General features: G+C 51.2%; 11 protein-coding genes across 11 annotated transcripts, besides 4 other annotated features; 6 read left to right on the forward strand and 5 right to left on the reverse strand.

Moving 5' to 3' along the window:
- Window positions 1-586: 586 nt before the first annotated feature.
- On the forward strand, window positions 587-1,438 carry ACLA_091110 (uncharacterized protein; the record flags this gene model as incomplete). The annotated part of the gene is made up of 1 exon (XM_001272838.1): window positions 587-1,438. One exon carries the CDS (start codon window positions 587-589, stop codon window positions 1,436-1,438), a length of 852 nt encoding a protein of 283 aa, XP_001272839.1.
- Window positions 1,439-1,763: 325 nt separating this feature from the next.
- Window positions 1,764-2,737, reverse strand: ACLA_091120 (proteasome regulatory particle lid subunit RPN11; the record flags this gene model as incomplete). The annotated part of the gene is made up of 3 exons (XM_001272839.1): window positions 1,764-1,912; window positions 1,975-2,510; window positions 2,577-2,737. 3 exons carry the CDS (start codon window positions 2,735-2,737, stop codon window positions 1,764-1,766), a joined length of 846 nt encoding a protein of 281 aa, XP_001272840.1.
- Window positions 2,738-3,734: 997 nt separating this feature from the next.
- Window positions 3,735-5,977, forward strand: rpdA (histone deacetylase RPD3; the record flags this gene model as incomplete). Its single annotated transcript, XM_001272840.1, has 4 exons — window positions 3,735-3,929; window positions 3,991-4,291; window positions 4,349-4,890; window positions 4,946-5,977. The coding sequence occupies 4 exons, from the start codon at window positions 3,735-3,737 to the stop codon at window positions 5,975-5,977; spliced, it is 2,070 nt and encodes a 689-aa protein (XP_001272841.1).
- Window positions 5,978-6,504: 527 nt separating this feature from the next.
- On the forward strand, window positions 6,505-6,684 carry ACLA_091140 (uncharacterized protein; the record flags this gene model as incomplete). Its single annotated transcript, XM_001272841.1, is given in 2 exon segments — window positions 6,505-6,527; window positions 6,537-6,684. Coding segments are annotated over 2 exon segments (171 nt in total).
- A 367-nt stretch (window positions 6,685-7,051) lies between these two features.
- Window positions 7,052-7,857, forward strand: ACLA_091150 (60S ribosomal protein uL14; the record flags this gene model as incomplete). Its single annotated transcript, XM_001272842.1, has 4 exons — window positions 7,052-7,071; window positions 7,290-7,536; window positions 7,680-7,757; window positions 7,825-7,857. 4 exons carry the CDS (start codon window positions 7,052-7,054, stop codon window positions 7,855-7,857), a joined length of 378 nt encoding a protein of 125 aa, XP_001272843.1.
- A 555-nt stretch (window positions 7,858-8,412) lies between these two features.
- On the reverse strand, window positions 8,413-10,182 carry ACLA_091160 (uncharacterized protein; the record flags this gene model as incomplete). The annotated part of the gene is made up of 1 exon (XM_001272843.1): window positions 8,413-10,182. The coding sequence occupies one exon, from the start codon at window positions 10,180-10,182 to the stop codon at window positions 8,413-8,415; it is 1,770 nt and encodes a 589-aa protein (XP_001272844.1).
- Window positions 9,479-9,503: a microsatellite.
- Window positions 10,183-10,767: 585 nt separating the features above from the next.
- Window positions 10,768-13,952, reverse strand: ACLA_091170 (putative polarized growth protein (Boi2); the record flags this gene model as incomplete). Its single annotated transcript, XM_001272844.1, has 3 exons — window positions 10,768-13,550; window positions 13,638-13,781; window positions 13,895-13,952. The coding sequence occupies 3 exons, from the start codon at window positions 13,950-13,952 to the stop codon at window positions 10,768-10,770; spliced, it is 2,985 nt and encodes a 994-aa protein (XP_001272845.1).
- Window positions 13,953-14,774: 822 nt separating this feature from the next.
- Window positions 14,775-14,804: a microsatellite.
- A 51-nt stretch (window positions 14,805-14,855) lies between these two features.
- Window positions 14,856-14,945: a microsatellite.
- Window positions 14,946-16,829: 1,884 nt separating this feature from the next.
- Window positions 16,830-16,859: a microsatellite.
- A 325-nt stretch (window positions 16,860-17,184) lies between these two features.
- On the forward strand, window positions 17,185-20,823 carry ACLA_091180 (MIZ zinc finger domain protein; the record flags this gene model as incomplete). Its single annotated transcript, XM_001272845.1, has 1 exon — window positions 17,185-20,823. One exon carries the CDS (start codon window positions 17,185-17,187, stop codon window positions 20,821-20,823), a length of 3,639 nt encoding a protein of 1,212 aa, XP_001272846.1.
- Window positions 20,824-21,541: 718 nt separating this feature from the next.
- On the reverse strand, window positions 21,542-22,368 carry ACLA_091190 (rRNA-processing FCF1 family protein; the record flags this gene model as incomplete). The annotated part of the gene is made up of 4 exons (XM_001272846.1): window positions 21,542-21,682; window positions 21,778-21,943; window positions 22,024-22,296; window positions 22,343-22,368. The coding sequence occupies 4 exons, from the start codon at window positions 22,366-22,368 to the stop codon at window positions 21,542-21,544; spliced, it is 606 nt and encodes a 201-aa protein (XP_001272847.1).
- Window positions 22,369-23,122: 754 nt separating this feature from the next.
- ACLA_091200 (DUF5102 domain-containing protein) lies at window positions 23,123-25,052 on the reverse strand (the record flags this gene model as incomplete). Its single annotated transcript, XM_001272847.1, has 4 exons — window positions 23,123-23,839; window positions 23,934-24,181; window positions 24,281-24,883; window positions 24,962-25,052. The coding sequence occupies 4 exons, from the start codon at window positions 25,050-25,052 to the stop codon at window positions 23,123-23,125; spliced, it is 1,659 nt and encodes a 552-aa protein (XP_001272848.1).
- A 588-nt stretch (window positions 25,053-25,640) lies between these two features.
- ACLA_091210 (putative nucleoporin Nsp1) lies at window positions 25,641-27,795 on the forward strand (the record flags this gene model as incomplete). The annotated part of the gene is made up of 3 exons (XM_001272848.1): window positions 25,641-27,334; window positions 27,395-27,518; window positions 27,586-27,795. The coding sequence occupies 3 exons, from the start codon at window positions 25,641-25,643 to the stop codon at window positions 27,793-27,795; spliced, it is 2,028 nt and encodes a 675-aa protein (XP_001272849.1).
- Between the last annotated feature and the right edge of the window lie 31 nt (window positions 27,796-27,826).

Genomic DNA, 27,826 nt, shown 5'->3' on the forward strand with positions numbered 1-27,826 from the left:
AAGGTCGTCTGCCCTGTTGATTGTGTAATGATAGAACTCAGTCGGTCTTCGTCACTTGCGCGGAGCCAGAAAAGTCGAAAGCGCTCTTGCTGCATACGGCGGGCGGCAGAACCCACCCACGCAGCTCCTTTCCGCCGCCTTAAATCCGTCTTCGATCATCGTCAACTTTCTTCTTCTTCTTTCTCCTCTTTTCTTCTTCAGTTTTGAAAGTTGATTCAACCCAGACGTTAATTCGACCCGACACGGCCTCTTTTCCATGTATGCCGGGTTGTATTAGCTGGGAAGACTGAAGAAGATCTTTTTTTATCCCACTCCCAAGAGCCGCAGCAAAGGTTTCCAGTGAAGCTGCAGCCCCGTTCGTGGGATACAGAACTTTTTCATGTATTGTGAGATATGAGTGGCCGCTGATGTCGAGTCCATATAGGCGCGGTTGTTCTGATGAACTCACTAGTTCCAATGGCATGAATATAGATATTGACTTACCGCCACCTTGTCCTTCTCTTCTCTCTTGAAAAGAAAAAGCATCCTTAACGTACTTATGCACTCTACCTCCCCTCCTTCACTTGGAGCTGTGCCTCCTTCCAGCATGGAGAGCATCGCAGATGCCCTCCAGGAGGTGAAGATTCAGGACCAATCTCTGGAGAGTGGGGCCCAAAATGTTGTCCACGACGTTGAGGAAAGTTCCTTGAAAGAGTCCAGTATTGTGACACCTTTCCGTTTCCTCGACCTTCCCTCGGAAATTCGTCTGCGCATCTACGATCTATATCTATTCACGACGTATCGATGGAAATCGCAACGGTCCAACGGCAGCGTAGGCGCTTCCGCAAGGAATCCTCCTATCGCCCCGTATCGGAATCGCATCGCTTTGTTTCTGGTGTCCTGGCGGGTCCACGATGAAGCTACCGATTACTTCTACTCCATGCTGACGTTTCGCGTGTTTCCGATACAAGATTGGTGTCGGACACCAACGGTCAGAGGCCTATCGGCTAGATACCGGCCATTCGTGACTACCATCGAGTTGATCCTGGGCTCGAGCTGGACCTCGCCTCCTCGTGACTGGGTAGTGAATAATCGATTAGGATTGGAAAAAATGGTTCGTGTGAGGACATTAAAAGTTTTCATCGAGTGTGACCCATCTCATCCTGTATTTGAAGGCTTCCGCATCAACAAGGATTTTTATAGTGAATTTGCGGGCAAGTTACTTCAAAAGATTCTGGAAAGGTTGCCCAATGTGGTTCAAGTGGAATTTGATGGTTACCCATCCGTTCTCAAAGGCGGAGGTTTGATGAAGCGCCTGTTGCATGAAGCGAAGTCGGCGCAGAAGAAGATTCTCTGGGGCACTCAGCGAGGATGGACCGACTGGGATGGGGAGGAGAATAAGGAGCCAAAGCCAGAATATCATGATGAAGAAGCTGAATGTCAGAATTCAGTCCAATGAATCAGTATATCCTTTTCAATATTTGATGTCGACATGGTGTATGAATTTCATTGCGAGTTTCGAAGTGCGACTTGCCCCCATTTGCTGCATTGGGTGGAGTTTTTGACGATTTTATGTAGTCTGATCCAATACAAGATTAGAACAATTAAATGCATATATAGATTATCTTCGGCTTTGTTCTCGCTTTATGAGGCAGCCAGCTTTACAATTTTGAACATCATTCATCTATGGGTAATTTCTTGTCTATTCCCCCCAGACTAGGAGAAATGTTGGATTATAGAGGCATAGAAACATTAGACGTCCCGCTTTCTTGACACTAAGTCATCTACAGCTCTTCGTCCACGTCCATGCCCGTCTGATTTTGGGCATCCTTTCCACTAGACAGTCGTGCCACTGACGCCTCCTTATCAATCATCTGCCGCGAGACCGCAACGATATTATCCTCAATCAGTTGCTGGCTCACATCCTCAATGTCTGTTGAAAGAAAATAGTCAGTATCGCGGCTTGAGCTACAAAGAGATGAGTTGAAAACTTACGCTTCTTAGGATCAACCTTTCCGACATATCGTGTCTTGAGTTGGTCCTTGGTGAGTTCCGTCTCCTCCTTGACCCGCTTCTCGTAGCCCTCGGCAAGGTTGACGAGCTGCTTCATCCGCTCCACATTGTGTTGGCCTTCCTCGTGGAAGTCGTTCATCTGCAGGGCCTCTGTCCAGACGTGCTTGTGCAAGTTCATTAGCATGTTCTCCTCCAGTCCTGTTTTGCGGTAGTTGATAGCAATGCTGTAGTAGTGTCTGTTCAGGCCGTGGATCAATGCCTGAATGGACGGCTTGTTCAGGTGACCCAAGTTGGATGTTGTTTGCCGAGGCTCCTGGCCCATGACAACGGTCTGAGGCTGGATGAGACGGAAAGCATCAATGACAACCTTTCCCTTAACAGATTGAATTGGATCCACCACAACAGCAACGGCTCGTGGAGTGAGCTGTTCGAACGACTGCTGTGTGTTGATATCGACGGATGACAGCCAACATCCGAAACCAGGATGAGAGTGGTACCAGCCAACGACGGTCTCTGGCCTATTTTTGGAGACACTAAATCAGTATTGCCATTGTAACCAATCTTCGACTGCTTCAAAATCTTACCGCCCAGTTTGCCGCAACATTTCCATCATTTTGGTCTGGAAGACAGGGTCCACAGCCTCGACACTGACACCAGTACCGCTCTGAGGCATGGCAAAGACATCAACCACGCGAACTGTGTATTCATCGACGAACTCCCCCAGCATCAGACCCATAACTTCCATAGGTACACCTGCCCGGCCATGTCTTAACATCTTCAACAGAGCGAGCGAGGAAATGTGAACAGTTTCGGAGTTATCGATCAGGTTCGGGGTATCCTTTGCCAACAAGCATTAGCACAACCATTCTGAGCACGTCGTCCTCCTATTTTGGAGGCGCTTTATCTGTGCTCAAAAGATACGAGTCCATGTAGAAGACCCTTGAATCCGTACAGGCTGTACGAGCGGTAGGTACAAATGACGCAAAGGGCTAGCTTACACCACCAGGAGCTGCGCTCCCCATACCCATGCCCTGAGCGGCCTGAATCATTCGATTGAGTCGATCCATAATGACTCAAATATGCGAAAAGATCAAAGGAAATGCAAGTGATAGCTTCCTTAAGGGAAGCTCCAAATAGTGAAGTGGTTGATCGGTCACTTCACAGGCAGACTTCGTGTGGCGAATAGATCGAAGGGCGGAGACGTAGGTAGAATGAGAAGATCCGAAGCCCAGATAGCGAAGACCGATAAGATGGAAAGAAGGATGAAGGAGAGATATGACCGGACAGCTGGTGAGAATGAGATGCGCGATTCGGGGATGCTAAGTAGCAAGCAATCCCATTTGGGCATGACCAAGCTGACGAAGGCGGTGGGCACAGCTGTTCCTCCTGGCAGTCTCGGCCTGTTCTCCCCTCGCGGCCTTTGCTCGGCGCTCCCCTTCACTTCTTCCACTGTTTGTTCGCCCTCTCTTCTATTCTCCCCAATCGATGGGAGGGAATCCTATCTCAGTGCCACAATCCCTCAAATTCCACTGCTGTTATTTCATTGAGGTGATTTTTTACTTATATTCGTGATCCAAGCCTGTCTTCGGGGCCTTGATCATCTGTTGTGCCTTTCCTTTCTTTCTCTTCTTCAAATCACCCATAATCAACCTAGATACGACTGGATACAACAACCTCACCATTCCACGATATACAAACCGGGGTGAGGTGCATCAGTGCATACGTGCACATTTTCATCCAAGATGACTGCCCTACCTCCTGTTGATCTGGATCTTTCCAGTGCCTCCAAGGATCGCGGTAAGAAGGTCGCATACTTCTACGACTCGGACGTTGGAAACTATGCCTACGTATCGGGACATCCTATGAAGCCACACCGTATCAGGATGACACACAGCTTGGTCATGAACTATGGCTTATACAAGAAGATGGAAATCTACGTGAGTGGTTTGCGGAATTATTGGGTCCATCGATGGTCTACTAACAGGTAATGGTTTGCAGCGTGCGAAACCGGCGTCCAGATATGAGATGACACAATTTCACACCGACGAATATATCGACTTCCTTTCGAAGGTGACACCAGACAATATGGATCAATTCGCAAAAGAGCAGGGTAGATACAACGTCGGTGATGATTGTCCAGTCTTTGATGGATTGTTTGAGTTCTGCGGGATCAGCGCGGGAGGCAGCATGGAAGGCGCGGCGCGGCTTAATCGCAACAAGTGCGACATCGCTGTCAACTGGGCTGGAGGTCTTCACCATGCAAAGAAGAGTGAAGCGAGTGGTTTCTGCTACGTAAATGGTAAGTCGCTGCGCTTCCGTGGTTTGCACAGCAACTGACACTGTCCGCCTTTATCAGACATTGTCCTTGGTATCCTCGAGCTGCTACGATTCAAGCAACGTGTTCTCTACGTCGACATTGATGTTCACCACGGAGATGGTGTCGAAGAAGCTTTCTACACCACCGACCGTGTCATGACCGTTTCCTTCCATAAGTATGGAGAGTATTTCCCGGGTACCGGCGAGCTTCGTGACATTGGAGTGGGACAAGGCAAGAATTATGCGGTCAACTTTCCCCTTCGCGACGGCATCGATGACGTTTCCTACAAAAGCATTTTTGAGCCTGTCATCAGCAGTGTCATGGAATGGTACCGCCCTGAAGCCGTTGTCCTTCAATGCGGTGGCGACAGTCTCTCGGGTGATCGCCTTGGCTGTTTCAATCTCAGTATGCGAGGCCACGCAAACTGCGTTAATTTCGTGAAAAGCTTCAACCTGCCGACCATGATTGTCGGTGGTGGTGGTTATACCATGCGCAATGTTGCGCGAACGTGGGCTTTTGAGACTGGCGTCCTTCTCGGGGAGGTTCTAGGTCCAGAGCTGCCTTACAATGATTACTATGAGGTGAGTTGATCGACATATTATCTTTGAGCGTTGACAATACTGACAGTCGCATTAGTACTTCGCCCCCGACTACGAGCTGAATGTCCGCCCGTCGAATATGGACAATGCCAATACCAAGGACTATCTTGACAAGATTCGGGCTCAGGTGGTCGAGAATCTCAAGCGTACGGCTTTCGCGCCGTCCGTGCAGATGACTGATGTACCTCGTGAGCCGCTCCTCGAAGGTATGGACGACGAGGCAGACGCGATTCTTGATGATTTGGATGAGGATGAAAACAAAGATAAACGGTTCACGAAGCGACGATTCGACCAATACATCGAGAAGCCCGGTGAACTGAGTGATAGTGAAGATGAAGAGGAGAATGCGGCCAACGGAATCCATCCTAAAGCTGCAGGGCTGAAGCGGAGGAATCAAGCCAACTACCGGAACGCCGATCTGGATTCTGGACCCAACAGCGGAATTGCGACCCCGCAAGAAGCTTCTTCGATTCCAGATGACGAGATGGATACTACCATCGATGCAAAGATGGGTGAAGCGCTTCCACCAGCTACTGATATCGCGCCCACCCCCTCCGCTGCTGAACCTGCTCCCAGCGCAGATGAAAAGGCCGTTGTAGAGTCAACTGAAATGGCCATTGATGAACCAGAAGAGACTGCGGCTTCTGCTGTCGCTTCTCGTCAGCCATCTCCCAAGATGCACGATGAAGATACCACCATGGAAGATGCGGGCGAGCCTGTCCCCGAACCGGAGCAATCTAAGCAGCCTGAGCCATCAGTCGAGACACAGGAAGAGGAGGCAAAGCCTGAAACATCGGCACCAGAAACGACAGCTACGGAGCCTTCTCCCTCAGCAAAGATTTCTCCCGCTTCAAAAGAGACAGACGCCTCAGAGAAGCCAGAGACCAAGGTAGCTACCGATTCATCAGAGGTCAAGACGAAGGAAACGACTCCCGAGATTTCCAGTGATCAACAGGTCGTCAAGCCCGACCAGGAAGCCCCCAAGGAGTCAGAGGAGGCTAAGCAAGTTACTGAAAAAGAGCCAACCTCAACACAACAACCTGAGGAGCCTGCAAAGAGCCTGGAATAACTTCCGGCGCTAATGGAAGGCATCCTCTCGAAGTTTCTGGCGTAAAGGGCAATGGTAGTATGGTGTTTGGGGGCACTCGAGATCATTGCATCGTGTTCTATGATAGGCGGGTTTGGTTTTTCTTCTTGTTTTACATTCACACTTCGGTCAGCTACTGTATCTTCTTTTTACTGAGGAGGTTATTTATACTTCAACCTGATTGCTATCTTGCCTGGGATTGATATGATACTTGTGGTATTCCTTGCCTCTTGTCTTTGCCCTGTATGATAAGTTTGCACTAAAATATCTGTGCTTTATTTAACCTGTCTACTCATACATGTTATCCATTGAAGAATCTCAAACTTCATAACGACTTCTTAGTGCTGTAGTACCTCCATCTTGATGGCCAGCATATAGATATCCTTAGGCCTTGATGTAAGAAGGCAGTCAGTACTCAGTAGTATAGCAGTCAGCACCATCTTCCCCAGCCTTATATAATCACCCACTAGTCCTGTCACAGCTTAGTGTTAGGGCTACTGCTCCAACCCATGGCGGATCCAGTCTACCAATAGTAAGTAAGCGCCAAGATTTTGCACACCACGCACACTAAGCGAGAGCAATTCGAAACCCGAACCGCCGTGCAAACCCTCGACGTCGCCCCGATCCCTCTCGACCTCGTCGCCCTTTCGCCCTTTTCCCAGTATCCGACACGACAACGTGATACATAGTCAAGATGTCTTCCAGAGGGTGAGTTGCAAATGATTCTTTTCCAGGTTCTTGCGAAGCGCTGCGTCGTCGAAAAAAGGGCACATAGATGGATAGTCTCCTGCACGCCTGGAGATCAATGAGTGCGTGGGGGGGGGTTATTGTCGAAATGAAAAAAAAAAAAAAAAAGAGGAGGAAGTGAAATTTCTCTGCGGAGGGGGTTTGCTCTCGGATAGAGACTCTTGGAGAAGGGTGGGATGTGCTGGGATCAAATGAGATTTTTCTACGACGCAGAAGCAGACGCAAGGCCGGACAGACATTGAAGGGAACGAAAATGCTGATGTTTGCATTCTGAATAGTCGTGGTGCCGCCTCCGGCAACAAGCTCAAGATGACGCTCGGTCTGCCTTGGTATGTGACTGCAATCCTCCTACCCTTCCGAAGTCGAACACGATTGTCGAAGTGATTGTGCATGTTTCCCTTCTTGCGACCTCAAATCAAGATATCCCACGACCCATATCATATCCACGCCAGCCACGAAACCGCTCTGCCCCAAACTCATATCCCATCAATCGCAACGTGTTCGACCAACTTGACGGAACAAGAGGAAAAACTAATACATTGTATAGCGGAGCCGTCATGAACTGCTGCGACAACTCCGGTGCTCGCAACCTGTACATCATCTCGGTTAAGGGAATCGGTGCCCGCCTGAACCGTCTCCCCGCTGCCGGTGTCGGTGACATGGTCATGGCCACCGTCAAGAAGGGAAAGCCTGAGCTCCGTAAGAAGGTCATGCCCGCCGTTGTCGTCCGTCAGAGCAAGCCCTGGAGAAGACCCGACGGTATCTACCTGTACTTCGAGGACAACGCTGGTGTGGTGAGTGCAGAAGAACAACCCAATCCTCTGTTTGCACATGAGGCCGCGGCTTTCATCCCAGGGAGTTTTGTGGGATTCAGCGCCGTGGCAGTGTGCGATTATGGCAAGATGAAATGATTTGCTAATTCGATGGTTTCGTCCAGATCGTTAACGCCAAGGGTGAGATGAAGGGATCCGCCATTACCGGCCCCGTCGGTAAGGAGGCTGCTGAGCTCTGGCCCGTAAGTCACCCTGCAGACCTATGTCGAGATTCTGCACCAGAGCATCACTAATCGTCTGCCTCAACAGCGTATTGCTTCCAACGCCGGTGTCGTTATGTAAAGAATCCATACAAAAAGGCGTCGTGATTTGGAAGTCAGGGGGGGGAGATAGAAGCAGCGATACCAGGGAATGAAATCTTTTTTTTCGGTGCACATGACACAAAAACCACGAACTTCAATGAACGGGTCCGAATTCATCTTAAGCCGCGCATCTCTTTCCTAAATGACGTGTCTCGATTGTTTCTTCTACCACTGGCGGCTCGGCAATAATATCAAAAAATCTTCAAAATCATTCTCTCCTCTGCTCGTGAAACATACTCCCTTCGGGTATCAGCGATGTTAAAAGTCATCCTGATGAACATCACACAGCTACAAAGGGCGTGGTCTTACTCATGTGAACAAGGCACTGCACGGTCCTCATTTGCTCATGCGAAAGTTTTCATCGTAGGGTATCCAAAGTAGATGAGGGAGACAGTAGTACGGCGGGCAGATGACCACACCATATAAATACAGACACAAGAATATAATACATTAGAAGGAGATCCAGGGAAGCTGATAGTCTGCACGCTCATATCCAAGAACAACAGATGCAATGCTAAGTCCAAGCCCAACTTATTCACTTCTTATCGTCTTTGGTTCCCTTTTCGGGAACAGTTCTCTTCGGCTGTTTCTCCGGTTTCTTGGAGGGACGGGGTAACAGGGTGTATAGAAGGAGAAGCAGAACTGTCACTATGTCAAGCACATGAACTGCCCACCAGATATGCTGGACACCGGCCATGCACATGGTGATCTCATACTGCCACTCATTAACGCCCGGAGTGGCATCGAACCACACGGAGAGGAGACCTGCGTTGCCGCCGTACTCGCCCATCATAGCACGCAGAGTGACTTCGCGAATAGAGGGTGCATCGAGTCGCTCCTCTGGGCGGCGGCTATTGTAGCGCTTCGCCGCCCATGTCCACGATGGCGCAGGGGACTCCTCAGTCTCAATAGACATTTCGCCCGTATTCTTCTCGAAGGCAGTCGTTACGATAGACCTGTTGACGAAATGAACAACGTCGCAGCCGGTATGGTCATGTCCATTGAGAATAAGACCATTACGTCCCCAGCCTCCTCCTGCGGCGTCTGTGTTACCACTCATGCCAAAGATTCCCTGTAAGACGCCACCGGCGCTCAGTTGGTCGCTAAGGTGGTTCTGCTCCCGCAAACCGCCCTCCTTGAAGCGGGGAACGTCATTTGGGCCATCCGTGTCGTCAAATTCGAAGTAGGTAAAGTAGGGTCCGTCGGTACAGATGCCCTCCTTCTTGTGCAGAGGCAGGTGGGTAAGGAGGAGCGTAAAGGTCGTCCTATCCTCAACAGGGTAGGTGCGATGAGTGATGAGGTCGTTGATAAAAGCGTATGAGTTTGACTGGACCTCTGCGGACAGCGCTGGTCCATCCAGGGTCAACGTATTGAGGTTGATCAGGTGCAAGGTAGGCTTGACCGAATCAGCCGTCGCATTCGGCGGCGTATACTGGAACCGAATATCCCAGTTTGCGCGGCCAAACACCCGCTCGAATCGCTCAATGCGCGCTTCACTGGCGTCACCCGCATACCCAATATCATGGTTCCCCGCGATATTGATAATTCTGCGTTCCCAGACCGAGTGAGTTGCATTCAACTCTTCCAGCTGCGGCGCATCGCCTGCTCCTGCTCCTGCTCCTGCTCCATACCCCGCCGAGCCAGTGATCGTAATCTCGTCACTAACGCGCTCGCCCTCCCGGAACACCCGATTCCAGTATCTGCCTCCCCGCTGATCAAACTCCTCATCAGTAACCCACTGACTCCCAATCAAGTCGCCCAGCACGGTGACATGCGTCGGACGAGTCCACCAGTGTAGCGTGCGGTATATATGCGCAAGGTAAAAATCATTTCCGAGCAGATCGACCCGTTTCTGTGCGGCAAGAAGAGCGCGAGGAACGTCCTCCACAAACAGTGTGTGTACCGCGGCTGTGAGGTTGCTGAACACATCGGGGTGGAAGGGCGACGGTGACTCCAGCGCGGAGCGTCTGATCAGCGTCCAGTAGTACAGGATTCGAGCTGAGAGCTCTTCTTCCGGGCTCGGGAGAGAGCTGTCGCCTTCCAGCTGGGGGTCTGCTAGGACCAGCAGCCGGAAAGCTGCTGCTGAGTCCGCTGCTAATTGCGATCGGAGGTGTTGCGAAAGGGTATACAGAAGCGGGTTGTTCGTTCCGAAGGGTGAGCTGGAGGGATGTTCATTTTGGCTTGTTGGCAATGGGAAGGCGCAGCCTTGGAATATAGGGTAGAGGTAGAGGTAGAGACTGGATGCTATCGCGAGTGGTATGAGCGCATTGAGGACGCGGGATAGGAGAAGGCGGACGAGGGACATGGGGGTATGACTATTGCTGGAGCGCGCATCGGCGTAGTGTCTCTTTTGATAGTAAGGAATATAAATTCATGAAACAATACTCAGGGAAGTAAGGCGCTCATAGAGCACAAAGGAAAGGAAATTAGAAAATAGAGGATTGTCGAGGAACTTTTAAAGGGAGAAAAAAGTCCGCCTGCCTAGACAGCCACAAATAAGTTTGAGCGGCAGAACTATATACTCATACAAAGCACTGGTTTACATTTGCCTTACTTTTGATTCAGACAAGTCAAATGAGATTAAAATGAGGTTAACGGCTCAGTTATGTAGAAGATTTCATATGAAGTACAAAGGAGTTATTATTATTACCGATTTCGTATTTTTTTTTTTTGGATATCATCATATATCCATCTCCCTCGAGCCTGACAAACACCCGGCAAAATCGGCATTGAAGAATGTGTGAGAGAATGGGGACGTCTCCATTGCTGGGAAAGAAAGCGCGGACGGAAACAGAAAACAGAACACCAAATCCGAACGGGGGTATATCACTTAAAACGCCAAACCGATTTGAACAGTCTCCCAGAAGTACAACGACCCAGCATACTTGCCTCAATGGTCAGATTTGACAACAAGGGACTCGGGTAGAAGAGATGGTGGACCGGCATCAATATCACCGAGAGAATTCAAGGATGCGTTGTCCTCCCTGTATTCATCATCATCAACAGGAGCGTTGTCGAACAAGCCTTTGATCCTCAGGCCCCCACGTTCCTCTGTGCCGGTTGACGGTGGATCACTCTTGACCTCCTCTCTCTGCTCCTGCATGTCTGTTGCGGTCATCAGTGCAGGGGGTCGTTGGCTCATCATCCGGGCTTGCTTGAGACTGATCGTCTTCTGTTTATTTGTCGTCTCAACCGGCAGGCTCATGTCACGGTCGATGGTCGCCTTCATCAGTGCAGCCATCCATAAGCGACCCTCCTTCACACTGTCCACTTGGAAGTAATGAACAGCGGGTTTGGTGAATTGAACGGTGCGAGTTGTCTTAGGGGGGACGAGCTTGAAAAAGAAGGGCCCCTCTCCAACAACCTTGGTGCCTGAAGGAGATGATTTAGAAGACCTGTCTGCTGCTGGAATATCGATACCATTCGAGTGCGAAGGGGATGTTGGCGACCCCGTGGCACCCGTGATGGTTGCATGCAGAGCAACAATCGGGTCATTATCGGCTCGAAGAACACGGTGGGCGGTAATGTCTATGAGGCCTCTTTCCTCCGTATCATTCTCAGAGTAGTAGTAGGACAGGCGGCGGCCACGTAGAACAAACAGGCGTGGCTTCCACGTGGTCATCAGATTGGAGGATCTCTTCTTCATCCAGCCAGAGAAGTCGCAACCCTCCATTTGCTCCTGTGGAGACTTTTTCTCCAAGCCTCGCATGTAAGCGCTTGTGTCTTTCTTCGATTTTGGGCCGGACTTGACAGAGGCTCTCGGGCGTGGGAAGGAGATCCCACCCTCTGCATTCTTCACCGAACTTTCAGTGCTATGTCTTTCCGAGCTCTTCGAGGTGGATGGGGTAGTCGACCCAGTTCTGGCTGAGGTTGGGTCGGTATCTCTGATGGGTGAACCTGGAGCAACAGACGTATCAATTCCTTTACCAACGACGTCAGATATAGCTCGAAGTCCGGCAGCGCGTCGAATTTTAGCCCCAGTACTTTTGGAAGAGCGTGTGGAGCCGTCGGTGTCCGATCTGTTAACGAAGGGGGCAAGTGGCGAGAACGACGCGAAGAAACCGGGGCTAGCGCTAGGCTTGTCTGTTGCTGCGGTGGTGTTAGATGTTTGTGACGACTGGCCACGTCGATCAATGACACGAGTGCTCAAACTCCTGAAACGGCCCTTGGGTGAAGAAGTGACTGGTGCACTTATGGCATCTGGAGTTGCCTTAGCCACCTCTCGAATGGAATCAACACTGCCAACGCGAGAATGTCGCTTGTTGACCGTCAGATGTTCATCGGCGTAACTGGGTTTCCTGGAGTGGCTCGCGCTGCCAGCCACAGAAGTTCGTTTCTGTAACAACCTCCGACTCTTCGTGTTGTCACCTTCAGGGCCCGAGAAGTACCCGCGTTCAAGCTCATCGTGGCGGTCGGAAATGGAAGTTGCAGAGTCGGACTCGTTAGTATCTGGACGTCGAAATGCGTGCTGAGGCAAGATCCCTTCGTTCAAAGTACTCGAGCGAGAGGGCATCTTTTGTCCACTGGTCATAGTCCAGGCTCTATCGAATGAGGGCTGTTTAACATGGCCAAAGTGGGATGCCGGATCCATCACGGTTGACATACGGTGACTAGCGTCAATGGATGAATGACGACGGTGATGATTAATGTCTCGAATGGAGGCCGCTGAGGGCCTTCTCATATGGTCCATGAAGCTTGGAGTCTGGGAAGTCAGGGAAGTAGTGTTGCTCGGTCCACCGCTGCTCATGAGTCGTGGGTGCTGCATGGAACCAGCCGATCCTCGAGACAGATGAGGGATCCGTGGAAGAAAAGGGCCGGCATGACTGGCCCTGCTGAGCGACCTTTCCTCCGACGACGCGGGATAACTTGAGGCAGAACCACGACCTTGCTGTGACTGCTGCCTGATATCCCTAACCTCCTCCTGGAAAGCCTTGACTTTGTGCCAGGTCTTTAATCGGCGGCCCATGACGCCAAAGTCGAACTCTTTCATGAAGAGAAAATCTTGGTCCATATCCAACAGTACATCGCCAGTGATTTCTTGCTCTTGGAATATGTCACAGTGTTTCTCCTCGACCCCCAACTCTCGCAAGTGTTTCGAGGTTTCCGCTGCATTCCAAGACCGCACTTCCGCCTCCGTTGGCTGGTTTTCTTCTTCTTCGTCCGTCTCATGGCCGCGGATGTAGGAGACGCGGTGGTCGAGATGGTTGCTATATTCGCTGGATGAATCATTGTTCACCTTCTGTTCTGGGGGGATAACGCTATGACGAGGTGTGCTCAGGTCGGTAATGTGTTCATCAATAACACTCAAAGTCTCGTTCATGACTGGGCTGTCCTGGCCATTTAATCGACCGTCCAAAGTCTGTCTGATCGACTGTTGGATATCAACAGCCAACTTCGAAGTGGGCAGAGGAGACGAGCTTGAGCGCTGCTGTTGTTTGGGAGAGAATTGCATTGAGTCGAGGTCTGTCGCTAAATCTGGTACTTGTATATCCGATGCGCTGGTATGTCGCGACGCCTGGGGAGTGGTTTCTCCGCTCAAGGGCGAGGTCACGGCCTCAGCCGCAATTGGGTTCTGATCTAGCCCTTCATCGCCATCGATTTTCGAACCATCCATGTCAACTTCATCTTCCCTCGCAGGCCGAATTGGGATCTTTGGGGCGGCAGTTGTGTAAACTGAATCAACCAACCTTGTCAGTCATGTCCACTGTAGCCCATCGCACGACCCATTTGACTGTAGAAATGTGGAAAAAGAAAACATACCACCAGGGAAGAGACCCGTTGTCCCTGTCTTGAGATCTTTGCCCAGGTACCACCCATCTCCAAACCCTTCATCGAGTTCTACCAGCTCAATCTTTTCTCCTCGTCGCAAAGTCAGCTCGTCCGTTCCTCGCGCATCAAAATCATCTGGAGGAACAGCGGGTCATCAGCCATGAAAGTTTCAATATGAGCCCTGATCGATAAACGAGCGGAGGGAGACTGTGGTGGCGGATGGGGCCGAGGCGAGGGAAACCACTTACGGACAACAAGCAGGAAATCTCCCGGGCGAACGCCTCGGGGCGGAGTTGAGAGAGCCATTGCGTGCTCTCGACTGGTGACAAAAGGGGGAGCAAAGTGCGGGATTGTCCGTTGTCAAAGGAAGAGCGGCAGAAGTAGTGGTAGCGGGAGAATTGCGCAGGACATGGGGCCTGCAGCCCTTCCGGGGTAAAAGATGTGTTTTTGTAAGTTCACGAGGCCAGAATGGGGCGCGATGTTCTCGTCTTCGTCTTCTCTCCTGTAATTAATTTATAAATAAAAGGGGGGCGGGGCGTTCTTCGAAGGTGAGGAAGAAGGGAGGGGGCTCGCAAACGGAATGCGTATGACGATGCGGTTGCGTTCAAGAATGTGACAGCCACGCGAAGGCACCACCACCGCCTTCAACCAGGGAACGTAGATAAGGTGGATTGAGGAGCCTTGAGAGGATGGAAGATCAAAAGACAGGGCCAAAAAAACGGCGGGGCTAAGAAGTGGGCGCCGATTGGAGCGAATATTGGTCGAACCGTTGAACACTCGCGGGAGAAGCGAGAGATGAAGACTGCAAGACAGACTCGGCTCTTTCTGGTGGCCTGGTGATTGAATGTACAATCCGACGGAAACGAGAAATGGTGACCGTTGGGCTTTCTATATGTCTCCTCAATTCACTCCGGTCGGGACGAAAATAGAACAAAACAAAGGACAAATTCAAGCCTCGAAGTTTTGCTTCCCGAGATCTAGCCAGGAACTGGGGCAGATTACTGACGATCCCAGGACCACGTATGGATTCAGAAATTTGACGAGCACTGCGACAGGGACGCTAACCCAGTAGCAAGTGGGAACGGCGCCAAATGGGCGGCTGCGCAGGTGTCAAATGTGATGCTGTGCTCTTCTTGTTCTTCTTCTTGTTCTTCTTCTGTGGGGGGGGGGATGAAGCGGTGGGTTGCAAGGTCCACGGGTTTGAAACGGGACGATGATGAGAATGATAATAATAATAATACTGACAGCGAACTGATGCCGACGTTGATGAACCGATGATTGATGAAAGTGAAACTGATGCGTGGCGCGTGCGGATGTCAAAGTGTCGTCCTTGCAGAGCTTAAATTGAGAGACTGAAGAGGGAACATATTCATAGAGACGAGGAGGCTGAGGATGAGAGAGAGATGGCACCAGAGATATACAATACTTTAGATCCAATTCCTCCGATGATGAGATGGGATGGCAGAGGATTGATGATTGGAGCCAACAGAAGCGATACTTCAGAGAGAACTGTTGTACAAGTCATAGTTCAGATATCCACCTCAAGAAAAATGACACAGGTACGGCCGTTGTTTTGGCGATGATTGATTTCCCAAGAAGGGGACTTTGGGCCACTCATTGAGCATTTACTGACCACGCACTTGACACCTGGACATGGCACACTTTATATATACATCTAGAATTTCCTACCAAGGGGGGGGAGAAGGGAGGAACACCCGTCGTATGTAGTTCACTGGAACATGAAACTAGACTATCTTCACTGTCGACGGGCGAACAACTCCTTCGAAGTATCGTTAGTCTGTGGATATCTTCCTTGCTGTCAGCCTGCCCATCTTCATCTCGATCAACTAGCAGAGGTTCTGACCAGACTGGCACGAGGCAAGCAATCTGAGGATAGTCTCATCGGATGACGGTAAAGGGAACCTGGCCTTCAAATGTAGCTGTCCATCTGTCTTTACATGTTTGTCAAGCTTAACCGCATCCACGTTCTGTCTGTCCAAGGCTGTTAGTTATGGTATGGGGCAAGCAACGGAGATCTATACAAGCGCCACCTCCCACTCCAGGATCATTGGGATTCAGGCCTTCTTGAAGCTCAATTCAAATGGTTCGATTTATAACCGATCGTTTGAACGCTTGGTGCACACAGAGTTGAAACCAGATGCCCTGTCGGATAGATATATGTCTATTCGAGCACAGCACCCACAATTCCTCTCCAGGATGCTTCTTCATGTGGAGCACAGCAGGGGTTCAAGGGGAGAGAGTATTGCAAAACATTTTGACATGAATCAATGATCGTAGGTAAATATCTAGATAGGTAAAACATCGTCGCTATTGATCCCAGCGATATATGAGTAGACATCTAAGACGGGGGTATACAGTCTCAAGTCTCAAGTCTCAACTGTCCGTACTTTCTGCACACGCACCTGAAACAGTCAGCCCACAGTCGACAACTAGATAGATACTTCTCGTCTTCATTAAACAAGTGGCCCTATATATGAGGCAAGGAACAAGTAAGAACGACTTGGGCAGTGTCTATCCAGTTCGCTATTGTGTTTACACGTCTCAGCGACGATCCAAGGGGTCCTGAACTCCTGATTCTGGCCCTAGAGCAAGGAGAAGAATCGAGTCAAGGCCGTCATCAGTATCGCATGATTCCTTTCTACATGGATCAGATTCTTAACGCCGGAACGGGGCCAAGTGGGAACGCCATATTTCACTACTCGAAGTCTCGAAGGGATGGTCTTGCATCAAGCCATGGAATCTATCAGATCGTATTGAGGAAGCTACTAGACTTAGGAGAGCATCAACCGAGAACCTTTGTTATGAGTCTTAAGGCTCTGCAGAGATGGATCATCTTCATGATGCATGCCTATACATCACTTTTATATCAGACTTGACCCTGGGAGCAGTGCCTCTTTTGGAGATTCTGTAGACAATGCATCTACTATAGGGGAGCAAAGACTGGTTCCATAGTGATGTTGCTAGTTACTGGAAGCAGTGGTCTTCCTAGAACGTTTCCACGGCTTCTATCTCGATATTTCGATACACAGGCATCCTTTTGCATCGTGCCTATCCTGCTCTGTTCATCCAAACAATAGTACCTATCTACCTACCTATCAACTCGAGTCTATGTCCTACTGCATCAAGGTAGTCAGCCCATAGTCCATACCATACCACCTTCATTCTTACCCTCACTCTTACCTTCACTCTTACCATCATCACTACCTATCTCTGGGATTCACTGGATCATCCCTTCTCTTTGTTCACCCCAACTTCTTTGTATCTATTTAAACCCATCTCGCCATCTTCTTTGTCTCTCTGGGTTCTTGACCTCATACTCCCACTCTGACCACGCACTTCAGCATCAACATCCTTGAATCAACGCTAATCTGCGCGATCTGCACGAAAAAACAAAACAAAAACAAAACAAAAACGACAACATTGATAAATAAATACAAAAGAGAAGCCCCGTCATCCACCTCGACTCGTCACTAAATTAGAAATCTCCAACCCTTCGAGACCATGAATTCTCGTGAGGATGAGTCCGTCGATCCGCCGCAACCGTTCCCACTTACCTAATAATCAGCGTTCCGAGCTGGAATGGTCGAATTCGAATTCCACCGCCAACTTGTTCCTGGGCGGTGTCGCTGTGCGGAGATCGTGGATGTTGGATGCTTCATCTCAATCTTCATCATCTTCGGCGCCAGCCCCTGTCGCGGTTGCTGCTACTACTGTTACTACACATCATAATTCTCCTCCCTCGTCTTCCCCTGTTACTTCAGCCCCGACTTCTGCCTCTGCTGCCGCAGTTGTTGATGAGTCTGGTGGTCGCCCCCAAGGCATGCAAAATTTCCCTTCGCCTTCCGTCTCAGTCTTCTCTCGAGTTCAGCAGGATAGAACGGAGAAAAACAATAATGTCGCCGCCACCCTTGCTAGTACTGCCCCTGCTGCTACTGCCACCACAACCGCTGCCCTTACCTCCACACCAGTCTGGATGTCCCCCGTGACCCCAGGGGACAACGCTCACCAACTCCCATCTCCGTCTTTCAACTCGCTTTTACCCCCCGTAACTTCTGCGGCATCTCCAACCATCGCCAGTGGTTTCATTCCTCCAAACAGAGGGTCCATTGCCGCGTTTGATGCGTCTCAACCGTCGCAGGCTTCGTCACTACCGTCTCCGGACCCAAGCACTGGTTCTCACCCCAGTCCGGCCAGCATTGGAGATCGAAATGACGCGCGTCTATCCCAGAGCATCCTTCCTTCACCTCCACCAGCACCCGGCCCGATGCAGATACAGACAGAGCTGCAATCCAACGTATTTCAAGTTAGAGGCACAATGCCCGTAAGTGCGTCGCCGCCGGCATCCAGCAGAGGAAGAAAGACTGCGGCGCCAGCGCTTGCTCAAGGCGGGCAGAGGCCGCAGGTGAATGCTACTTACCCGCAGGCCCCGGTTCATGCAAACTCAGGGCAACCAACATTCCAGGTAGCAACGGCCCCTTCTCCAGTTGCACCGGGTTCTGTTTCGGCAAGCCCAGCCAGCCCACCTACCTCAACCTCCTTCTTCGATCAAGCCTTCTGGACGCAATCGCAGATGACCCTGCGCGCCTTTGTTATGGGAACTCACGGGACAATGATGCTATCAGAGACGGTGGAACAACCTCGGATCCGTCTTCTACGGGATGCCTGTAACTCTCAGGATCTGCTTTACTTGATCCTTCATCAGATATACTGTTTGCACACCTTTGCCCCCTCAGAGTTCGCGCGCTTGCCACATCTGACCAGGCAGCATTCGGCCGGGTTTGATGTTCTCAAGCAGCTCTTGGTGGACAATCATCGATTATCCGGAGATTTTCTGCGGTGGAGCGTCTATTTTCCTCGACCACTTGGAGTAATGCTTCAGACCCCCGAGTTCAGTAAAGCTCTCCACCAGATCGCGAACTGCTTGGTTCTCCTCTCGGAAAGGTGGGCGGCATATGATCGCCACGTGCGGGAGCGCGCCTACCCCCCTCTAATTGATGAGCTTGTCATGCAATTCGGCCTCACATCGACCGTCCTGTTATCAATTGTATATCTGGCTATGTCTCGAAGGATCTATGGGACCCAGAATGAAGAGCGCTTGCGAGGTTTATTCGAGAAAAACAAGCAGAATTACTTCAGGCGTTTCACAACCAGAGTGACCCTGGAGCAGATGAACCGTGAGAACGAGTATTTAATTCGAGCATATAAATCCCTTTCCCGGCCTCAGACATCGCCGACTGGTCAGCATGCTCCCCCGACTGCAGGAGGACAGGCTGCAACCCAGCCTTTCCATTCTCACTCAAGACAGCATTCTTTCTCCAGCACCAATAATCGCACCGCCTCTATCGCGGGACGGAGCCCTCAAATGCGCCCCTCACAAGTGGCGCTTCTGACATCAGGGGTACCACCACAAAGCCCGGCGTCCGCTCTTCTGTCTCGCTTTCCTCTGACTAACGCTTCTGGCGGAGAAAGTCAAATACCCTACCCTGGTCTCAGGCGATCTGGGATCCCTTATTCTCAGCTACCTTCACAGATGGGAGGCGTTCCTGCTCCAAGGACGACCGCCCCTCTGTCCGCGCCGCCCGTGCTAAATAATCACCCGGCTTCCCACCGCCCGTTATCGCCGCGGCCCGATCTGCAGCAACCCGACTATAATTCACCCCACCAAGTGGCGACCTCGCAGTCGCTCGGTATAAGTCCCAGCTCTCCAGCGGTCTTTTCTGCGCCGGCAGCATATCCACCGCCTGTTCCACCTGTTCCCTCCCAGCAGCCCGTCCACCAGAATCTGCCTGAACATCACGCCTCTACAATTTCAGCTAGACCTCCTATCCAGCACCCTGCCACCCAGAGACAGGGACAAGTTCAGCAGCCGCAACAAGTTCGACAGACTGAACAAATACAACAGGTACAGCAGGCACCACAACCCCTGCAGCCACCGCAGTCTGGTCCGGCTTCCAACCTGCTTCTTCCTCCAGCAGGTTCCTTGCCGACGAACACAGCCCGATTCCATCCACTTCGAGTTGCAGTCCATCAAGCACATCTTCGAGATCCCACCATAAAGTGGATCCCTTCACAACCTGCGAGTGAGAAGGATTCAAGTCTGTTTCAATTCTCGAAGTCATTCGTGGTACCACCCACTTCCCTGGGAAAGACAGAATCCGCTTTTGAATGGCAATTCACTCTTACCAAAGCTGATCTTGAGCGGCTTCCCCAAGTTCATTCTCGTGGTAGCGCCCAGCGCTCTGAACGTACCTTGGTGGCCGGTAGCCAATTATACCGTCTGCGGTGTATACGGATTTCTCCGTCTGTAAACGAGTTGACCCAGCATACCTGGTGTGCCACAGATTCTGTCTGGCCCAGTGCCATGTACATCTTCGTGAATGGCACAGAACTCTTTGTTCGCCGCAAATTTCACAACGGCAAGGACATACCCTTGGACATCACGGATCATCTGCGGGAAGGCTTGAACACTATCTCTCTGCATTTCATTCGCAGTGCCGCTGAATGTAATGACTTGGTTTATGCCCTGGCGGTGGAGGTCATGGACATTTTAGGATTCACTCAGGTGAAGAAGCTTGCTCGATCCCTCCCCGCTTCAGATTCACGCGAACGGATTCAAAAACGCCTGTCGTCTACTACGGCTGATGACGAACTGAGCATAGTCAGTGATTACATCACCGTCAACCTTGTAGATCCGTTCATGGCACGCATATTTAATATCCCTGCTCGTGGAAGTATCTGCGAGCATTTCGAATGCTTTGATTTCGAGACATACATCGTGACCAGAGCCTCGAAGGCTGGGAAAACGGGTTTGAAGGAGAATTGGAAGTGCCCGATCTGTGGCGCAGATGCTCGTCCGCAAAACCTGGTCATCGATGGCTTTCTGGCCAATATCCATGAAGAACTGCAGCGCACGAATCGGCTCGATAATGCGAGGGCAATCAACATCAGGGCGGATGGATCGTGGGAGCTGAAAGCTGATGGGGAAGACACGTCGGAAAGAGGCATCAAAAAGACGCCTAATTTCCCGTCGTTAAAACGCAAACGCGACGGTCCTGTCACATCCCCACTAGCGCAGAGACCGAAGACCGAGAGTGTCGGTCGAGAGTCGCTTGCTTCCCGCGAATCGGCAACATCCCGGGTCATCGAACTCGATTGATATGAAATGTCGAGTATACACCGAAGCTGGGCTTCTCGATTGAGACATGAACATTCATTGTACGGTAGCGCACCGCCCAAGAGTTGTTTTGTTTTTTGCTTTTCCCGGTTTATAGCATAAGATACCCAATTCCATGTTGTTGCGCATCAATTAAAGATCTTTTTTCCATTAGAACACATCCGCACAGGATCGTGGTACACAGGGAATACCGAACTTTTCCGACGTTTAAGCACAAAGAGAATGCACCGGTAATGTATATCCGTCTGTCAGAGAAAGAAGGATTTTTTCTGAAAATAAATTGAATTCGAATTGATCAATGGGTATTCGTAAGACAACTGCCAGCCCTAGAAAGAAAAAAAGAAAACACCATAATAACTCCCATGAAGCCCAACGATCCTCTTCTAACAACCGTGAGCACCGAGCCTATTGCTCTCCCCAGAAGCCAGGCCAGCAGGGGCCGCGGATATGCCGCCTTGATAGCTTGATTGGCAGGAAACACGCCGGAGCAAGTCATGACCGTCCTCCCGTAGATATCGATATCCAACCTGCTTTGAGACACGACTCTGTGGATAGAACACCACTTCTGCAAGGCCGCAGCCAGCGCATGGAGATGTGCGAGGCAACCCCGCAAATCGGCTCTTCTCGCGCCGGGTCTCGGCTCTTCATTTCGAAGAGGCAAAAAGGAACAAAAAGAAAAGATGTAAGGATTGAAAACCACTCAGTCAAAGCTGTCGGGCAAGCGCTCAATCACGTACTTGCCCCGCGCGACCTTCATGATCGGTACACCGGGGATCTTCCGGATACGTCGTACGAGATCCTGATCGTTCGTGGCAACGGTGTAGATGCGGTGCTTCATGATCTGTGTTGGTTTGGAGCATGGATGTTAGTGGATTGATTGTTGAGCATGGGCGGCAGAAAGTCGGAAGAGGAGGAGGAGGAAAGGTTGTCGCTTACCCTGTCCACGATGCAGTCATCTGCATAGGTACCGGCGTGGTCGCAGTGCAATCTCGACCATCTCGGATCCTTGGCGACTCTCAGCGCAAGACGGAACTTCGGGCCCAGCTTTTCGAGTTCGGCAATTGTGCAATCTGTAAATGTCGGGATGCACTTTGCGTATAACCTGCACGCCAGAACAAACAACACCTGTCAGCTTAACGAGGCATGACCCGCCAGGAGCACATTTTGCGTGGAGGAACATACAGGTCCATCATCGCCGGTAGCATATCCAATTTCGCGCGGATCGTATGCGAGACAAAGTTGGTATCCACGAGCACGGTGTAGGGGGGTCCCAGGGCGGTGTTCGCGGCGAAGAACATGTTCGAGGGCGCGGCGGGGATGTGCCGGGTGAGCTCCTCGCCCTGTTGGGGTTTCTTCTCTTCCTTCTTGCCATTCAGGGGCTGCTTGACGCGCTGGTCTCGCTGGCTGATCGTGCGCTTGACCTGTTTCGCCGTACAAGGCTTTTGGTTAGCGGGTCTGCCATGCTATGCTTTTTGTCCGTGAAATGCTTGCCTGCGCGAACTTGCGAGTCTTCTTGGCGATACCCATGGTGAGAGCTGTAGAGATTACTTAATGGCTTGAGGGATATGATATTTCAGAAGGCAGAAAAGCAACAATGTTGGCGTTAAATTGTGGTGGTAAGTGGTTCTATCACCTGGGCCGGGAAACTTTTGGAGAAAATATTTGCGGCCCGACGTTTCGCCGGGTGATTGGCAACAGTGTGGGTCGGCATCAGATAACTCAACAATGGGGAGGGAAGAACTTCCTACTTATGAGCCGTGTATATGTGAATAATTGATATAGATTTCGAAGTGGCCTTGAGTTTTCCCTCGTAAATGAAAATGGAAAGATCGGTTCTACAGGGCTATATATCCCCAATCGTATGGACTCGAGACACACATACATGGCACCAAGTGAAGTCATTTGTGTCAACAATATCGACAATCAACGACAAAAGAACGATATCATGACCAAGGACGCCGGCAAGGCAACAGACACTATTTATCGATGATATCATACACGAATAGCAAATAGCCCGACCATGTCTATTTGACAGCGAGAAACAACCGTCACACCCCGAACTTGGAACAAAATCATATCCAGTATGCATGAATAGGTTAGGATCCCATACCAGATGGACCATATACCGGGATCCCAACCTCGCTTTGAAAGAGAAATAACATTGGTATCGAGCGCTTTTCCCCCTGCGAGACGACCAAGTGGCGGCATCCAAACGAAATAAAAGGGAAGGAAAAAGAAAGGAAGACCAAACGCAAATTATATGATATCACCTGTAGTCCCTTCACTTCCTAACACGCCTTGCATGATTGACCAGATTCTCAATCACACCCTCAAATGCTTCTCTTTCACTCACAAGGCCGTCTCGCCGCTTCAGCCAGTATTCAAGTACTGAGCTCGCCCGAAGAGTGACCTGCTCCAGCTCCTTCACATGTGCTTTCAACTCCACATCAGTCAGTCCGTCCAATGCGGCATCTGTAGTGGCACACAGCCGCCGCACCGCTGATAGATCTAAGTCGGGAGGTAAAGATGTTTCACGGCGGCGTGATGATCGATGTCGAGCTGCTGAACTAGACGCTGTCGAGTTGTCGATACCATCCTGCGAGCCGCTTTTCCTGGTCTGGCTTTGAGAGCGTGAGTGAACAGTAGGTCCAGCGGTATCCGATCCGCCTAGATTGATGGAAGGAAGCACCAGCTTCTTTTGCTTTGAGGCCGGAAGAATCTCATCCAAGTCGACAGGAACACCCAACGAGACTAGGAAGAGGCGGCGAATGCGGGACTTGACCCAGTTCTGAGGTTGCAAGGAGGGTGGTGCCACGAGTTGAGACCAAAGGGACAGGGACCGTTCTGTACTGAAGATGGAAGAAGAGTCTTGAATGGGTTCTAAGGCGGGAAGCGATGAAACATCTTTGGAAGTAGGATAGAGTTTGTCGAGGGATTTGTCTAAGGCGGCGTAGAGATCAGGAAGAGATTGAAAGACGTCAAAGTCTATAAGGGGGGGCTAAGATTTGGATTGACGTCAGCCTTTGAAGCGCAGAACGAACATCTATCCGGTGCCGTAATCGAATTTGAAGGAATGGCAGGATGGCACTTACAACTGCAGGAAGAGTGGGAGACTGTTGAGGCTCAATCGGTTCGCCCACAACAGTGTCTTCACTAGGCTCTTGGAATCCATCGTCGAAATCACCAAAATCATCATCACCCATATCTTGCTCCTCTGCAAAGTCATCAAAATCGTCCGCAGCTACTGGATCCTCAGAGATGTCTGGTTGAGCGTCCATCTCATCATCGAAATCAAGATCGGTAGTATTATTTGTTAATGAGTCTCTTCGTGAGGCGTGATCTTGATCTGGGGAGCTATTCGCCAATAATGAATTTGACAAATCTGAATTGGTCAATGGTTCCCGAAGATTCTCTGTTTTAGGAATGAGGTGAGGCTTACCTGGTGCATCTGAAATTTTTTCTGTCATATCTGGCGAGGCATCGCTTGGCCGTCTACGGTGAGCATGTGGACCAGGGGTAGCGTCTTCAACCGGCGCAGCATCTACCTGCGAAACGACTGTTGCAGGGATCTGCACATCAGAGCCAGCTGAAGGTTCATTCGACTCGACGTGATGCGATTGTGAGCCCGAGTCCGATTCTGGAGCTTTGATGACAACATCTGGGACTGCATCTGCCCTGCGTTTGTCATATGCGAGTGTCCCAGGAACCTCTCCGTGGCTGGGTTGGTTTGGGCCGACTTTCTCAACGACTGTACGAGGGATTGGTGAACCGCCAGGAGTTAAGGAACGCTTTTGCGACCCCACAGTTGAAGAGCTCCTGCTGCGGGATCCGTCCGGAATGACTTCAATCTCATCGGGGACAGCATCATGCTCCCTCTTCTCAAATGCAGACGTTCCAGGAATCTCGCCGTGTGCCGGTTTGTCATCCACTTTTTCGACTCGAGTCAACGGGACAGGGGACGCGCGACCGGACTGCGGACGGGAACGGGGATGCTCTTGGCCTTCACTAGCATCCGAAAAATGTTCTTCATCGCTGTTGGAGACTATTAGGAGGAGCGTTAGATGGCTGATAAAACCCAGTAGTTCTGAAAATCGCTTGAGTTCTTGTGTGGAATCCGTACCTGAGTCTTGAGCCCCCGGATCCTCTAACTCGACACTCCTCCTCGGGGGCTCCAAATATGGACTGGACGAACGGGAGAGCCGCTCCGACATCTAAGACAGGCAAATAGTCCAATATAATCCCATGTAAAGAAAATATTCAGGGACAGGGTATGCTTGAAGGAACAGATTAATAATGGATGTGGAGGGGAGAAAGGGATGTTGTGCCGTGGGTGACGTTGTCGCCAATATGTACTTGTCCATGACCAGGTTCCATTAGAGTCTCGATCTCCTGCCTGAGGCATGACACAAGGTTTATGCCTCGTAGCCTGAGGCATACGAATGTAGCTCTACCTAGACGCTAACCGCCGCCAATCATCCAACCGCGCGTTTCCTTCCCCAAAAGAAAGCACGGGAAACCAGGTCACAGCCAGCAGTTTCAATACATTTCAATTCCAGCTTCCTGTCGCTGTTTTCCCCCTGCAATTGAGTCAGAGTCTGCGTAGGATCGCTTTTATTTTAAAGCTCAGTCTTGACAGTGCTTGCCATCTTCGGGCGCCGTGAGCGAGACTTATTTTCATTTTTATTTTTTTTCTCCTTCAACTCAACCTCCGCCTTCGACGAATCCATTGTTTTCTTTGCTTCTGATCTTCCACTCACCAGGGCAGCCCTGACGAATTATCCGCGACCTTATCCTATAACATGTCGAAAGGATTCTCGTTTGGTGCGCCAGCCTCGAACGGTGCGTCTGGGGGAGGACTCTTTGGGTCGGCTGGCAATGCTTTCGGTTCCAATCAGAACAACCCCAGCACTGGTTCTGGAGGCGGTCTCTTCGGCAATGTAGGAGCTTCTACCAGCGGCACCTCTTCGCCTTCTATCTTCGGAGCTAGCCCTGCGACAGGCTCGGGCAATACATTGTTCGGTGGTGCAGCCGGTGGTGCTAGCAGCGGTGCGGCCAGCGGTGGTACACCTGCGTTCAGTTTCGCAAACCAGAGCAAGCCCGGAAGCACACCCCAGTCGCCGGCGTTGTTCGGCGGCGGATCACAGACACCCAACAAGCCCGGTGAAACTCCTGCTGCCGGGCAAACAAGCAGCGGCAACCTCTTCGGAAATGCCGCCAAACCCACCGGTAACCTATTTGGGGGCGCCGCAGCGACTCCTGCGCCACCAGGTAATTCGCTCTTTAACACTAACTCCACTACACCTGCTGGTCCTCCGCCGCAGGGAACCGCTGCTGGCCAGGGCCAGTCGCTCTTCGGACAGACAGCTCAGAAACCGGGTGGCATCTTCGGCGGATTGAACACAGCTACAACATCCTCGTCGATCGCGTCGCCCACCACCACCACCACCACAGGATCTCCTGCTACCACTACCCCGACGCTCTTTGGGGGGAATACACAGCCTCAATCCACTGGCGGTGGTATGTTCGGAGGCAATGCCCAACAGAAACCTGCATTCGGAGCAACCCCTTCGGCACCAAGCGGTGGACTCTTCGGAGCCGCGAAGGACAAGCCTGCGGAATCAACAACTCCGACAACCACAACAGAGGGCGCTGCAAAACCACTATTCGGGGCTGCCCCGGCAGCTGGACAAGCCCAGGGATCTTCCCTTTTCAAGATGCCATCAGCCGGCACTGATACTGCTTCAAAACCTGCCTTCCCATCACTTGGTATGACCACCACAGCTTCGACGACTCAACCTGCTACAACCTCGACCACCTCTGCCACTCCGCAGAAACCAGCGTTTCCTACTCTCGGAGGCACTACCTCCGCAACCCCATCGGGCACCCCAGCGGCTGCTCCTACTGGAGGTGGCCTGTTTGGAGGGCTCAATGCGTCGAAGCCTGCGGAAACAGCGCCATCCACACAAGCCCCTAGCACTTCGACTGGTGCCGCTGCAACTATTAGCGGTGCCAAACCGTCGCTCACAGCTACTTCGGCACCAGCTACTTCGGCGACAACCACCACAGCGACCACCGGAATGGCCGCCCCGACAACTACCGCAGCGGGAGGCACTGCTCTTGGCGCTTCGACTGCTGGGCCCACTCCACCGGCGCAGTCTCGCCTGAAGAACAAGACTATGGACGAGATCATCACCCGGTGGGCCACCGATCTGACCAAATACCAGAAGGAATTCCGCGAGCAGGCCGAGCAGGTCGCCGAGTGGGATCGGATGCTCGTAGAGAATATCACCAAGGTCCAGAAACTTTACGGAAGCACCGTCGATGCAGACCGGGCGACACAGGAGATTGAGCGCCAGCTTGCGTCTGTCGAAGGCCAGCAGGAGGAGCTCAGCTCATGGCTGGACCGATATGAACGTGAAGTGGACGAGATGATGTCGAAGCAGGTTGGACCTGGCGAGGCTCTACAAGGACCGGATCAGGAGCGTGAGAGAACGTATGTGGTGTTGTTTCTTTTTGGGATGAAATGGGAATATAGATGCTAATCTTGCCACAGCTACAAACTGGCCGAGAAACTGTCAGATCAGTTGGACGACATGGGCAAGGACTTGACCAGTATGATCGAGGAAGTCAACAGTGCTTCGGCTACTCTGAGCAAGACCAACAAGGCCGATGAACCGGTACGTTGGATCATTGCTTCTTTTTTTGGTCTACCGTTTGCTAACACATGTATTTCTTGTCAAAAAGATTTCCCAAATCGTGCGCATTCTCAACTCGCATCTCTCCCAGTTGCAGCTCATTGACCAGGGCACATCCGAGCTTCAATCCAAGGTCAGTGCTGCCCAGAAGTCCGGCCACGCGCTGTCGTCTCGGTTCGGGCACGGCTTCGGCAGCTCTGGGATGGGAGGTGGAAGTGCGGCGGATGATTTCTACCGCTCGTACATGGGCCGGCGGTAATTGCGTAACTACGACTACAGTTTTTTTTTCG

This window comes from Aspergillus clavatus, genomic scaffold, assembly GCF_000002715.2.
Source record: "Aspergillus clavatus NRRL 1 1099423829798 genomic scaffold, whole genome shotgun sequence".
Classification (NCBI taxonomy): Eukaryota; Fungi; Ascomycota; class Eurotiomycetes; order Eurotiales; family Aspergillaceae; genus Aspergillus; species Aspergillus clavatus.